This window comes from Ixodes scapularis, unplaced genomic scaffold, assembly GCF_016920785.2.
Source record: "Ixodes scapularis isolate PalLabHiFi unplaced genomic scaffold, ASM1692078v2 PGA_scaffold11__112_contigs__length_91849675, whole genome shotgun sequence".
Taxonomy (NCBI): Eukaryota; Metazoa; Arthropoda; class Arachnida; order Ixodida; family Ixodidae; genus Ixodes; species Ixodes scapularis.
This window is the reverse complement of record NW_024609837.1, coordinates 41,779,167-41,794,823: the sequence shown is the minus strand read 5'-3', so window position 1 is coordinate 41,794,823 and position 15,657 is coordinate 41,779,167. Positions and strand designations below refer to the sequence as shown.

The 15,657-nt window shown below is 45.9% G+C and overlaps 1 protein-coding gene across 1 annotated transcript in view; it reads left to right on the top strand.

Annotated features, from left to right (window-relative positions):
• Nucleotides 1-15,135, top strand: part of LOC8031179 (gonadotropin-releasing hormone II receptor) — a 163,814-nt gene extending 148,679 nt beyond the window's left edge. The window contains exons 2-3 of the mRNA XM_042288888.1: nucleotides 10,873-11,077; nucleotides 14,519-15,135. Of these exons, the coding sequence (XP_042144822.1) occupies nucleotides 10,873-11,077; nucleotides 14,519-15,135 (822 nt within the window). The remainder of the gene's footprint in view (nucleotides 1-10,872; nucleotides 11,078-14,518) is intronic.
• The last annotated feature ends 522 nt before the right edge of the window (nucleotides 15,136-15,657 follow it).

The following is a 15,657-nucleotide window of genomic DNA, read 5'->3' as shown; positions in this document are numbered from 1 at the left end:
ATACTATTTAAGCGATGTTTTTAGGTGTGTTTGGCAAATTTGCAGGAAAATTGGGGACCATGAACAAAACTCCAGACGTCCCCTGTTACCCGCCCTCCCCACACCCCCTTCCCTCCCGCCTCGCATTTCTTGTGCCGCCCGCACGTAGTTCTATGAAAATGCATGAAGCATATTACACCTATGCACCGGACAATTTTTTTATTTAGGAATTTCACAGCCGCCTGTACAGAAGCCAAGGCAACACTCGAGTGCCGGTAGTACAGCAAGAATAAGACATTATGAGTTGGACTGCTTTATAACAACACAGTAACAGAGTAGCGGAGCCAAAGGAAAAAAAAACGGAACAATAAATTGAAGTGCTTGTTCAGTCATCAGCAGCAAGAGATACAACACGTGTGGGCTGAACATAAACATTAATTAAAGAGGCACTGGGAGACACGAAAGCTTTGTGGCCGAGTGAGATGAAGAAATGTTTGAGTCATGTAGGTAGTTGAGTTCGCGGGTGCGGGCGATATGGATAAATTGCGTTTATCTATATGTTGCACATGCCATTGAATGAAAGTGATTGCCGCTAAAAAAAGAACTTTTCAATTGAGTCCCGATCAACGAGCTCTAGAGGGAGTGTGTTTCACTCGGTGACTGCCCGTGAAAAAAGCTGTTTATAAACACATCTCATTGGCAGAAAGACTCTTCCATTGTTTTATTGTGTTTTGCCGTGGTCAGACGTTAGTTGTAACGTTCTCGCCAGTTTCTAGACCTATCATACCGCTAAAAACTAAAAATTATTTTAGCCTGTTACCTTTCCTTCGTGTAGCAACGTGCGACAAGCCTTATTAAAGTAAAGTTTCGTTATCGATGATCATCTGTCATACGGATTATAGATAAACCGCAGGCCTTTCTTTTAAGCATTTTCTAGCGCATTAATGCTCGTTTGCAACCAGAGGCCCCATACTAGGTCTGCTTACTGTAGCACGGGACGAATAAGGCTTTTATTAATGCAAAAGCATAAACTGTTTCATGGAGCGAAGCCGGCGTTGTCTGTTGCCGTTGTCTGTAGCAGCAAAAAACGGCACCTAAATTCATATTCGCTAAGCGAAACGGCAGCTAAATTGCCACTGGCTGAAAGAAAAAGCACATAAATTCCCATTCCCAATAAAACACAAACAAAAGCACAGCAAAGCAATGCTTCGTCCCGGAAGCCGTCGTGAAGCCGGCGGGGTTTGCCGCGTTTGCACAGGGAGAGCGTCATGCCACCGCCGGAGCGACGTGGCTGGTGCTTGTAGGAATGCCCTCCGTGTTAATTGGAATGCATTCGCATTCCTTTACGTGAGCAATCTTACGTGTCACTGCCGAACTTTCACACGCTAATTTATTCGCGAATGGACAGTAGCGTGTAGGTTCCTTCTCAGAAGCCATGACTTTCTTGTTGGTTTCTTAGCTAGATGGCTGATATTCGAATTCCAAGACAGATTTGAAGTGAGTGTGACGCCGAGGCATTCGTATTCTGCGACTGCTTCTGAGCAGACATTGTCGATCGTGCAAGCGGTTGCTTTCCACCGGCGACTGTCACGTGGACGCATTTCGAAGCGTTGAGGCCATTTACCATTTCGTACATGAGATGTGACATAGGACATATAAAAACATGACGCAGTCGTCCGAAAAAAAACAAAACAAACCTGCGTTGGATTGAGGAGTGACTTACTCATTAAGAAAAACCTGGACCAGGTTTTTCACCGATCACCGGCCCCTGCATGAATTGTGTACAAGTAGAGCTTCCCAGACTCTAGAACTAAATCGAAAAGTTTATTAAATTCATAAAAAATAATGTGAGTGAAACTTTGGGTTACTAGTTGAGATGTGTTGAATAACGTGGTAAACTAATTTTGAGGCAGATCAGAGGCTATCGGAATTTTACCAGAGAATGCTTGAAAGGTTCTATTTTTTTATTAAAAGAACTTTGAAGAGGTTTTATTTGAGATAGAAGAACCTTTAAAATGTCATACTTTCAATGAAGGAAATTTTAAAAGGTCCTAACATGTATAAAAATAATCTTTAAGAGGGTCTGTGTTGTAAAAAAAAACACATTTAAAATGCTTTCTTTTGTATTAAATCAATCGCAAGTCTGGTTCCACGCCGTTTGGTTGTATTTTATATTGTGAAAACATTGCTCTATAAAATTTAGAACAAGCTCCTGAGTAAATAACGGTCTGCAAAATAATTTTGAGGAAAGTGAAATAGAAAAAAAACCCAAACATAGGTCGCGGTTTTTGAAACATTTATTCCAGTATTATGTTTCCTCTCCACAAAAAAAAAAATTAACGTTTTCCGACTATTCTTGTTTTCCCTTGTAACCTAGAAAATCGTACACACTTTGTAATAATAGTGTTTGGAATCTCAACGAAATGTTTCGTTTTCATTGGTCACATGCCGTCCTGGCGGCAGGCACAATACTCCTCCCATCGCCGGAGACGCTGTCCAGAAAGTAAAACGTCTATCAAAATTTCGTCAAAAGTTTGAAGCTTCGCCAAAGCAGTCGAGTCGAGCCTTAGGTTGGAAAAAAAGGTTCGCGACATTCCTCGCGTTCCCCATCACATTTTGAAAGCTGGCTGGAGAATTTTGAGGCTCCACGTCTACCAGGCGCGGAAAAGCTTTCTCGTTTCCTCGTCAATTTTTCTAGCACGTGGGCAGGACACTTTCCTGTCGCTGATCTCTTCTAACTCCGTCGAAGCGCGGAGAGTCTTTTCACGTACTCCCCTCAGAAAACGTATGAGAGCGTAACATGACTGGAATGTTAAAGCGTCACATTTTCGGGGTATTTGAAACCTCGCAATGCGACTATCGAAATCTCCACGACATTTGTGCTCAATAATTCCTTCTTTTTTTTTTGCCGTGCCGTTACTACACATTGTGACATCAAAGCTCGGAATGTTCCTGGCACCTGCGTGAAAAGATGGATGTAAAATATACAATAAAGGGGTCGTGTTGGGGGAAAGGGGGGGGGGGGCGTGCTTTGAAATTCTTAGCCTTTGAAACCCTTGTCATCTACAGACTTTATCCGCGTGTGGGCGGCCCAGAAGGAAGACAATCGATTTCATCACTTGATAGGAGAAAGGACCTTGTTTTTTTTTTTTTCCCTTTTTTCTTTTAACTCTCGGGCAAATTCTACACTTTGTTCACCCCACCGTCGCTCCGAAGGCCGTGCCAATACATCATACAAAAGCGCAGCCCGCAGGCGCTGTCAGAGTCGCGTTTTTTCTCGAATGGCTGTCCCGTCTCATTGGTCATACAAAAACTGCCTCTGCCTGCACCATGTGCGCATTTGTATAAATGTACACATATGTACATGTATACATATACACATCTACTCGTGTATAGCATGACATTGGTGATACAAAAACGGTCTGCACTTATGTTCGAAGCATACATGTGTTTGAAGCAAAACATGGTTCGAACGTTTCTGAGGCGTGTCCGGAGTCAATTTTATTATCATGTCTGCGGAGAATCTCCATGTCTCTTGTATCATGTATAAATCGACCACCTACTTTTCATCGCCTGACCCCACTTTCTGCGCGTCGGTGTGGGCGGGAGCGTGATCGTGTGTGGGGAACAATGGCTCTTTGAAAAAAGTACCCAGCTTCTACCGCACTGTCGGCTCAGATCCAAACAGTGTCCGAAGTTCGATTATTTTTGTGACCCGCACTGGTATCGGTTTACGGCTTAAAGTCAGCGTGTCTTTGATCGTCATCAAGACGGAAACCGAGTCTTCTGTTAGAGGCCCTCCCTTGGAACAAGGGGATTACTGGCTAGGGGCTAGCAATTTTCATGGAAATTGGGGATTAAGCTAACTTTCGCGAAATCGAAGTAAAACAAGCACCAAAAATCTTAACCGAGCCGACGTAAGCTGCAATGCGGGAGATTCCAGGTTGTATCAAAGACCTGCGCTAATAAGGCAGCCTGGTAAAAGACTAAAGCAACATAGTGGGATAGGATGCAAAAACGGTTAGGTTTTTGTAACGTTGACATTCGTGCACTTCTCATGTTTGCATCAAAGGCCTTTCAGCTCGTACTTGTTTGTTCCTTTTTTATTTGTCTGACATATCTAATGATGCGTATCAAGATAATAAAAATTTCCAGTTTCTTCCCGTGTCTTGCAGATAAACAGCGTCGACAGCCGAGACGCCGTTCACTCTGCTGCATCAAGCTATAGTGCGTGTTTACCATTCACCGGACAGATGTCCCACTGAGTTTAGCGGAGAGTGTTCATCAGACGCTACAACATCAAGTGACGTAATGACGGCACGTGGAATAATGGGGGCACGTGACACTCAATTTTTGCCAAATTTAGGGGATAACGTCTCTCGCTCAATATGACAACAAAATCAAATTTCCCGCTAAAATTACCGGAATATAGAGGAACAATTGTGTCATCCTCTGATATGACGTCGCGTAACACTGTAACGTCACAGCTGCAAACCACGGTGGTTCGCCGTTAAATCTGGCGGAGAAATTAGCGATATTTCGTAGATCATTTCCGCTGTCCCGCTAGGTTCTCCGCAACGCGCTACAAGATCCGGACTCTGCAGGCAAGGCTGGCGCCGCGCATCCACAGTAGTGGACTCCTTTTTACGGAGAACGTAGCGGAGGGGGGAAAGCGGTCTATATTTTTCTCGCTGAATTTAGCAGGCCTGGACGGAAGTGCACGCAACGCACGCGAAACCAGCTGCGAATTCTCGCCAATGACGGCTGTCAAAAAAGCGCCAACAGGTATGAAGGTACTAACACAAGAGCCAGAGCCTATCCAGCAAGAACAGCATACTCAAACCACGTCACAGACCCCGCACCGCAATAGCGTAGCGAAGTAAGCTTTTTGTCCTCATTAACACATCGGACAGTCCCAAGTGACCCTTGTCTATTTTCTAACGGACACGGAGGTGACACTTGGAAGATGCATTTAAACAACACTCATTGGTGAAGGAAATCTAAAGTCACAGTCACTCTGCTTATACAACATACAAAAAACACGGATTTGCTCTGGAGACATGATGACATGATTATCGACGGCCACGCATGACGAAGTGTTCGAAGCGCTACATAAATACGCATGTGGGCCTCGACTTCTTTGCAGGCAGTTCTCGTTCGACAAATGTGACATTACCATGTACAAGAAAGAAGCACGCCCCAGTCAGTCTCTGCACACTGTCTTTTTATGATGTAGTAGCAGTTCGGATGTTGCTTAACTACTCTGGCGACTTCCGCTGCAGTCCCTCTCGACCGCGCAATCAGCGGGTGTCCCGACCACAGTGAAACTCCAGGATGAGCGAACCCGACTTCCGCCATGTTACCCCACGCCTTGAGTCTAAATATAAAAAAAAAAATAGAAAAGAACTCATGAGCTCACGCAAACGGTGAGCGAACTAGCTCTGCCACAACCGTAATGGGGTTCCAAGTGTGCTAGTTAGCGGGTGCAAGACTTCCGCAGCCCGAGGCAATCGGACGTGCAAATTGACGTCCAGGTTTGGAGGAATCTTACGCTCCGAAAATCAGGCGCCGAGTCTTTCTGAGGTTGCATGAACATTGATACCATAGATCTAGGACCACCAGGCAACCAATTCTAGAAGGTAATCTCTGCACCAAAAAAAAAAAAAAGGCTCGCAGTCCAAAGCACACACAAATATCAGACGAATGACGTCATATACACGACAAGACACCTTCGAGGCAGCTTCATAAACGAGTGCACGACCGGCTCCTTAGGAATAATCAGTATCCGGTAGGTCATATGCAAATACAAGAAATATATAGCAGAAAAGACTGAACGAAAATCGAATTTTAATGTGTAAACGACCAAATCTGTCTGTAATAAAGCAGTCAAGCTGAAAGTTCTCGTAGTTCTCAAATTTATTTTATGTGCTGCATGAGAGCGATTTAAAAGATGTGGGGGAATTTATTGCGAATAAATCAAAGTCGGAGCAACGTGTTCAATCTTATCACTGGCTCGTGTCTCCAGCGGACCTCATGACCATTTAAGACACTTAAAATGTCGACGTTCACTTTCAAAGCGCAGCGTGTTATTTTTTGTTTCCTGCACTCGCGCCAGAGTACGCCGTATACAGCATTCATCTTTCAGACAGAATGTTAACCCTAACCGATGTTTTAATTACAAAAAATAATAATAGCTCTTTTACCCCGTGATGAGAAAAGTCCAGCGAAGCTGGCGCTTTGGCGGGATCTGCCATGTTAGGGTTTATCTATATTTCGGATTTTCTACGTTATAGTTTGGCGCCGCGATGATTTGCGTCGCGCTCGCGTTTGGCTTCTTTTGAACGAACATCGTCGGTGGCATTGGCTCGACGGTGCCGGTTGAACTGACGCTGTTGCTCGCGTCGGCGCTCGATTCGGGCAAGGTCTTCGTCGGCACTTCTTGGTCGGCACTCGAAGTCGTCGGGCTGGGAGTAGCGGCAACGGCGGTTTCATGTTTGCGGCGTGCCCATTCTCGCTTCTGGGGGCGCCGACGCTCCTTGTACTCCCGCTGCTCTTCTTCGGAACGTACAACACGGGTGCAACAAATGTGAAGTCGGAAGTTCAACTGATAAGGACAGTGGCGCGATCTCTACTCCACAGACAAAGGCCACACATGATTGGTGGGTAGAGACATTGGTGTTTTATTATAGCCCGGCTACGCCAATCACGGTGCAGGCTCTAGCGCACCGCACAGGTGGCCGCCGAAGAGCGCGCGGCATCGCGCAATATCAGCGGGGAGAGAGAAGCTGCGCTTGGCGAGGAGTATACACAACCAGGGAAAGAGACGGAGGCGGTGCAGAGGAGTATAAAGTCGGGCATACATTGTTGCGTTTGAAAATTGTTGGTCTACGCTCGGGCTGTCGCCAGACGATCCGCCAGAACCTAGCCAAACCATAACATAGCATTAAAACGCTGTAAAAACAATATGCCCGACGTATCGGGACCTACTCCGTCCTGTGGTCACAGATGACCGTGAGGAGGACGGAATAAAACGCAGCATATGTAGGCTGTCCACGTCCGGGTTTAGCTTAACCATACTGACTTCCCTTCTAAGCATTCGTCTAAGTGAAATTTGTTGAAGATAGTTATGGACGTGAAACACGTGCATTCGTGGGAGAGGCAGTTGAAAGTTTCGTAAACCAAACGCCAGTCACAACAACGAAGCACTGCGAGTTGCAGTAAAAAAAAAAGTTTCGCGCAATCGCAGAGCGCTGATGATGATGGTTGCTATCAGACGGAACAGTGAATGCGTCATCCTAACCTTCCCCCCTTTCCCCCTCCTCCTACGTCCCAAAAAGCACGATCCTGACTGTCGTATGTAGGGACGTTGTTCGCGTGTCCAGCTTGTTATTCGCCCTCCCGCGGCGGAAACGGGAGGCGCTCTAGTGAAGGTCCACCGGTTCTCCTGCTCAGCGCACACGGCGGAACTGCTCGCGGTTCTGGCTCGCGAAATGCCATTTCCGAATACAAACAACACCTTCATTGTCCCATTGCACTGTGGCAGCCGGTGTGGGATCGCACCTTATTAGAGAGTGTTAGTATTGCGTATAGTAGTAAACAAAAGGTCTGTGCGTATGCGTTAGAGTTGCGTGCTCCACGCTGCCCATGCAAGTCGTCTCCATGCTCCAATCCAAGATCGCAATTTTGGGCTCCGCGCACGCGCAGTGTGGAACACGCAGACACACAGTGCTTACATTCGCTCGTTTACGTAATACTAAAACTCACTACTCTTTCACCAGTTTCCAACACCAACGAAACGTGCTGCAGTGAGCAGACGTGAAAGTGTGTAGGCGTTCGTTTGAACTGGAAAGACGCATTGGCAAAACGACGGCGCGTAAAAATGAAAAAAAAGGTAAATGTTTTTAAAACACTAATAAAAAAGGAAAACGAAATTTGTTGTTTGTTGTTCTTTAGTTTTTTTGTTTTTTTTTTTTTGAGGGGGGTTATTTGTTCGGAAGCATTGGTGGCGACTTTGTAAGTTTTGACGATTGAAAAAAGTCGCAACTGTGATAGCAACATATGCTTTAACCACAATTAATGTTATTTTATAAGGATATCTCAGATTAGCTAGAATGTTTTCATTAATTTTAGACTATTTTTATTTCATAACTTGTTAAATAAAATGCAGCAATTAGCACCAGTAATGATAATTTGCATATTTTTGATTATGCTCCGAGTGGGCGAACAGGTCCCAGCTCGAAGCGTGAAGCAAAAGCTTGCGCTGCAGAACCTCTTGGGTGCGATTCCCACCCCCTGCCCGTTTCGATCTGGATGCGTTTCGTACCGGCACTGGTTTGTGTAATTACTACTGCGTGGTGCACGTTAAACACTCCAGTTTAGCGGTTGTACTGCACTGGCTAGATTTCTCATCTACAGTTAAGAGAGAAGTCACCTGTGGAACATACATGCGACAGATTTTTCGGAACGGCCAGAGAAGACCGCCGTCGTGATCTTCCGTCAGAGCAGCGCTTTGTGTCAGCCGGCAGCACTTCCTAAAAAATGTATTCACGAAAAAACAAACAAAAAGACTTTGGATTTGTTCCTCACAATCCCTCCTACGCTTCGTCCAGATTTTTGCCCGTTACTTGAAATATGTAATGAATTACAATTGCAATTTACCGAGCCTCAAATGTAATGGATTACCGTTAAAGATTACTTTCGCCGAAAAGTAACGGATTACTTTACTCGTTACGTTACAAATTACTTTCGTGTTACTTTTCCCGTGCACTCATCAAGAAAACAATGAAAGCAATCTTAATATTTTCAAAAACAATTTCATCAATACTACTTTCCCTTTTTCATACTCAAGAGAAGAAAAACACAATGAACGGCAATGGAAAGTGGCAGAGCCTTTCGGCGTTGTCTTCTTGATCTTTGTTTTTCGCATATTTGTATAGACATTGCACATTTTTCAAGTGGTTCTAGTGACCGGTCATGCAAAAAATCGTGTTTTATTTTCGGTTGTGCTCCTCTTCACGGTGTTTTTTTTTTTTTTTTTTTTTAACTTGCTAGGTTCTATGTTGTTGATTTGACTGCTCCACATTCTGTATTATGTTCATATCTTTAAAAAAAGTAACGAAAGAAATAAAGAAATTAACTTACAATTACTGCTCCAGAAAAGTAACATGACATTTACAAAATTACTTGAAAAAGTAATGGATTAGAAGTAATGCGTTACTTGTAACGGATTACTTCCCAAGTCTGGCTTCGTCTCACCTTAGCATGGACTAACTCCGAAGGCTGTGCAAGCTCGAGCTGCTAGCCTTGACTGCCTTGACTGGAGCGCTCGTTGGACGAGCGTTCGTGCAGCCGCCGAGGGCTCATCCAAAGCAACTAGCTCGAGCTTTTAGCGAGGCTAACAATAGTCCATGCTAAGGTGATACTTAGTATACGCCGGCGTTTCGTACAGCTATTTTTGGTTGTAGCTCACCACGGCGGACATTTTCCGAGGTCGAGGGTTTTCAATAGGCTTCGCTGTAGCAACAGCAATATTCCAGTGAACTCTACAGACACCCGAAGAAGTTTTTTGAAGCGGCGAAATGAGTCGTGGCATCAGCCTTGCCAAATATATATGGAACCACAGGGTGACTATGTAAAGAAATGACGGTGTTTCTGCAATCAGTTGCCAGCACGTTTTAGGGGCGAAGCTCCTTAGGGTCTAGTCTTGTCCGTCCGTCCGTTCGTCCGGCCGTCCAAGCTCACATAAAAAGACAAAAATGTTTGCGCAGTCGACAGGATTCGAACCTGTGCTGAGAGACCCCAATAAATTTCTAGTCCATCGCCTTAGCCACTCGGCCACGACTGCGAGACGAGTAGGGGGCTCTGAGATGTGGTAGTAACTCAAGAGCTGGGGATGTCATGGACGAAACGTTGCATGTAGCCGTTCAACGTCTATACAGGAGAGGGCGCTGCGGTCAAATGCGTATATAATCGCGTTAAACTTTGCATGCATTGGCTCAACCTTTATAGACGAGAGAACGCTGCGGCCAAATGCTTGAATGCTTATATAACCACGTTCCATACCACACATTTTGTTTCTGACATAGACCATTGACTTAAGCGGTGGAGATGCGTTCCCACGGCTTCTGGCGGATCCAAGCTGATCCGCTAGAAGAACCACTGACTCTGCATTTCACCGATCATAAAGCAGTAATAATGAAGTCGAAACGCAACCCGGAACTCAGCACTACCTACGAGCACTAAAAAAAAATCAGCACCATCATCACTACCTATGAACAATAAAATCAGTAAGATCAGCACCACCAGACTTTTGCCCCAATCAACATCATGCACCACGTGGAGATGCGGTCATTTTTCTTATGCAAAGCGGCACGTTCGGCTGTTTCGTTTACAAGGGTAGTGGTAACATCAGAACGCCGAGCTTTGATTGGCTCTGATTAAAAGATACTGGGTAGACCTCAAGGCAGCTTGCTTTGAGGTCTAACCGCTATTATTCAATCAGAGCCGATCAGAGCCCGGGGTTCTGACGTCACCACAACCTTGGCAAAAGAAGCAGACGAATTTTTGCTCCGTATGTAAATTATTCACTGACAACTTGAGAAAGGCAAAATGTGGCGAGTACCAATTTTGTCTTATAATCGCTTTGCAGCCAATGAAATTGTAGCGTTAACCGATGGGAACGGAGACGAACCTATCACGACACAAGAAGCGAGAATATAGATGGCCGCGCTCGCCGATTCCTAAGCTGTCGGTGTCTGCAACAGATTAAAGACTTATATTTCCCGTAATGTGCACCCAACCTGGTTCAGAGCTTGTTTAGTGACGAGCTTGTCAGGTCGTCTGCGCTCGTGCTGTCCATGGGTGTGCAACTACAATCGGTGTTTTCTTCTGCAGGCGATCATCTTTCGTGTGATGGAGCACCCGGCGATGCCCGGCTTCTACCAGTGCGTCACCTTCGCATTTTTTCCCACCCCGGGGCACGAGAAGGCTTACAACCTGTTCTGCCTCCTCGCCCTCTACGGGGTCCCGCTGGCCGCCATTGTGACCTGCTATGGCCGCATTCTCTGGGAGATTCACCGCCAGTCTAGAGACTCACACGGTACGCGTACAGGTTATCCGAGACTTTGAAGGAGCTATGGTGCACCTTCCAAGACTTTTACGCTATGGTTCCGTCTGTGACCTCCTAGCAGGAGGAGCGATATCCACAAAAATAACCAGAGTTATTTCTATGGCCCCATGCGATATTTTACTTCTGCCTCCATAGAAGGAGCCATAGTTAAATATATGGAACTATGCGCTGTGGTTCTTCCTATGGTTTCATAAAGGGAACGAGGCGACAATATTGTTCTAGGCATTGATTGTATACAGCGATAAAGACCTGCAGCCTACACGCCATGTGCAAATAAATAAACGCAAAAGAGACAAAAAAAAAAGAAAACATTTTCTGATTATGCGCCAACTTGCCCAACAACGTACTTCACCAGTTTATAGATAATCTCCTGACAGGTGACACCGGCTGCGAATCTGAGGTCATATCCAGTGTCCTAAAGTTTCTCTCTTGGTGCTTCTCACTGTTGTGGTTCCTGTCTTTGCTCAGAAAGGACTAAGGCACAATAAAAGTAAAGCTGCTAGGTAGAAGTAGAAAGGAAGCTCCTAGAAGCCTCAGAGTGGCAGCTAGCTTTCTCTCAATACACTTGCTACACGAATGCTCTGAATTGTGTTTGAGCCAATGATGTTCGGCTCAAAGGCTTTTGGCCGGAGTTACACGGGTGTGCTAGCGATACTTGAGCTTAAGTGAGTTCGCCAGTCTCATTTTTCCCATGCGACTTCCGGTAAACGAGGACAAGAAGGCGAAGTCTGCTGCATCGGCGACGGCCAGCGATAGCGACGCACTTAGTGTTTCGGAACGCACGGGAATGTATCCACACACAATCTTAGCATCAAACATAATAGGAGGGGGCTAGTATAAGGGTTGGAGCTGACTTTATAACAATCGCATCTTCTGTATCAGCGCGTCGTAGAGGCCAGCGTATAAAGGGCTGTTACATTACTATAAAAATAGTAATGTAACACGAGCTCAAATTTTTTAATTCTGATTTTTTTCTTGTAGCTTTTGACATACACGTTTCTTTTTCAAGGGTAACGTGGGGCGCAGCTCAACTGAGGTCGTTAGGCCTATGTACTGTGTAACACTGAGCAATCAGGCTGGGCTGAATGACACATGGGTGATTCCAAGTATTGTCGGCTCAGTGACACTGGTGAGCACACGTGGCATTAGTTTCTTCAGGCCTTGAAGACGCTAATTACCTTAGTAATTCGTCGGCTACCACGAGGTTCCCAGTGAATTTTCTGCAAGATCGATAAACAGAGCCTTGAAAGGGCATTTAAGAGATAGAGAAAGCAAGAGAAAGGTTGCGTCTGCGTGTGTGAGAGAACAATAATTTCCGACATTAGAAAGTCTGCGACAACGAATCCTTCAAACCGGCGTCATTCAGCTCATGCATCATGCAAAATAGAGTTTGCATACCGATTCAAACGCAAATCACCGCGAGATCCGTACTTCCAATGCCTCATGGCCATGAGTTCAAGGAGAAACTTTGCACGCGGCATTTGAACAACGGGTATAGCGGTGACTCGTGTTGGCAGACTGTCGTTGTTGGCAGACGACCCTTTTAAGCGGTGTGACCCCCGCTTAAAAGGGTCATGAAACGATATTGAGTTTGAATGTTCATGAATTTGCAGAGGCGCACTAGTATAGTCTGGCCCAAGTATATACTCGATCAGACACCGCCACTGATTCAGAAGCTTTTCTGTCGCGATAAAATTCCGAGGATAAAGGGGGTCTATTTCTTTCACTCTTGCTTTCGTAAAGCTCGATCACGTAATAAACCGATCCCACCGAGCGTTGCACGCATGCGTAACGCCGCCATAGTTGAAGTTCACAGGAGGCAGGCGACAGTGCACGAGGCAGCTCATGCCGTCTCGTGATCTGCTCTATGCCGACCCTCACCGCTCATTCACATTGGAAGCGGATCCGCGTTCACAAAGCGGTTGCGAACGCGGTTGTATAAAAATCCAGTACAATTGCACGCGCACTCGATGACATCAAGTGCGCGTGCAATTGTACTGTATCGCGATCGTGGATCCGCTTCCAGTGTGAATGAGAGGTTAAAAGGGTTGTCGCGCGTGCAGAAAGACTACAGCTCCCACGATGCATGCCGGCAGCGGCGGCGTAGCGAAACTGGCTGGTGAGATCGGTCTATTGTGGGATCAAAACCGCCCGCCTGACGAAAAGCGAGCGCAGCTAATGGGTTGGACACGAGAACGCGTGAGCACTCGACTTCGGCTCGTAACAATCAATGCCTCGGCAGACACTCGGGTAGTGACTCGTGTAACCACTGCGGTGATGAGAATAGCCGAACTCTAACAATGCCTGAAGCTTTGCACGCGTTCTTTTATTTTGCCAACCCCAGCGTGTGGCTATGATTACCGTTGGCGGCGTGGTATAGGCACAAGGCCACGTGGCCGCTTGTTTTGGCTCGGAGTTGAGGGGATGAACGATGCTCATATTTCTCGAATTTTTTCGCCGACTGCCATTGCCTAGAAAAGAAACAATGGCAAGTGATTCCAAGTAGTATTTAGCGAAAGTAGAATAATTGTTTATGGCCCCCCTGAAGACGCAGTCACGCTATTCGTACATCATACAAAAAAAAAAAAAGAAACACAAAAAAAAACACAATGTTTATTGCAGGCATAATTACCTACGGACACACCCCAAGCATGTTCGAGGCATGTCTGCTTCAAACATGATTCGCATATGTCTGCAGACAGTTTTTGTGCGACGAATGTGGTGCCCATGCAGGGAAAAACACGCCTGAGACAGCAGCGGCGTTCGATTTACTTTCCCGTCCTGCACCGGTGCAGAAAAGTGTAGGGCGGTGTACTTCGGTCATGTCTAAATGCACATACCGGAAGTAGACTGCCCTACGCTTTTCTGCACTGGTGCAGTAGGTGTAAGTAAATCTAACGCAGCTAGTGTCTTTAGTCTGTCTTTTGTATCATGCACTAGCATAGATCCACTAAATGAGCTACGCATAGATTATGGGCACTCTGTTCCTGATGTTGTAGTGCGCGCTGCCATCTTGGTGCTTCTGTAGAGCAGACTCGACTGCCGATTGTAATTATTCAGAAGTGTGACTTTCTCGGCCTCAGTTTTTGTGTTGAGAAGCTCTTGCAATATAGCTTTGCTCTGTCGATAACTGTTTAAGCATTTCTGTAGGACGGAAAATACGTTTCTTGTGATTTCAGATAAGGCTTCAGATAACTGGCACCCATGACTTTAAGCAACAGAATGGGCAAGGCTCGTTACTCTGAAGAATAGCTTATTTAGTGGCACTATTCTATTAGTTGGATCACAGTTTTAGCCTAAAGGCTATCTCGGTGACATCCAAATCAAAGTTACCCATGTTAGTTTAAACCCATTCTAACAAAGGCAGAAACCATTTGTTTAGAACGCTCCACTGTATCTGGCTCCTCACAGATGACCAGTCGACCGGTGCAGAATCAAACCACGGACGTCTGCGCCTCCGTCGCTCGGACGTCCGGCACATCGAACGTGCCCGGAACCGAACCCTCCGGCTCACCATCGTCATCGTCCTCGCGTTCTTCCTGTGCTGGACACCCTACGTCATCATGGTGCTTTGGTACCAGTTCGACCCGGAGGGCGCAGAACACGTCGATGGCTACCTCCAGTCTTCCCTGTTCATGTTCGCCGTGTCCAACTCGTGCGTGAATCCACTCGTGTACGGCAGTTACACAGCGACCTTCGAGAAGAGGTGTTGTGGCCAGACGACCAGCTGGTGCTGGGTCCTCGGTAACGTTCGCTGCAAGGAGAACTACAAGTTGTCCAAGCAGCCGTCGAAGCAGACGGTGAACTCGTGGGTGACCAGGACACCACAGTGTCAGCAGCGCGAACTGCAGAAGGATTGGTGTTCGGCGTGCTCTTCGGAAGTTTATGACCTCCGATCCGTGCTGGACAAGAACGAGGCTGGGTACTGCCAGAGCCACGTGGAACTGACGCGGAGCACGACGAAACTGTGCCGGTGTTCGGTGGACAGTGTTGTGCTTGTTTTGCCCAGTGCCAAACAGGTGTCGTAGACGGTTCGGCTCAATAAAACTGTTTAACACGACCATTTTTAACCATTACGGACGTTATGCTGCTTATGTTACTCATTCCGTGCTTGACACTACAAATAAAACATGAAGCATTTGTATTTCATAAACACTCTAACCTGTCGACTGATTTTGTGGGTTTTAAGTTGAAGGAAGATACATACGACTGCGTATGATGTACTATATTCCTATAGAGCAGGGGTCTCCAAACATTTTGGCTAAGGGGCCGGATCGAGGCTCTGTCTCTGTCTCGAGAACCGGAAATATAAATGGGCAGATGTAAATGAGGAAAATCTATATAAATATTCCTAGATATCTAAGCATTTAAATATACAATATTTAAAGTTAGAGTAAACATGAAACAAAAAAATTAAAGTCGTTTATAACTCCCTGTATCGCCGAATTGGAGCGCAGCTCTTTAAAGGGGCACTGACACATCAAAATCATATTTTTTTTTATTATCCGAAACGATTGAAAACGATGCCGGGACATTACCCTCAAAATTTG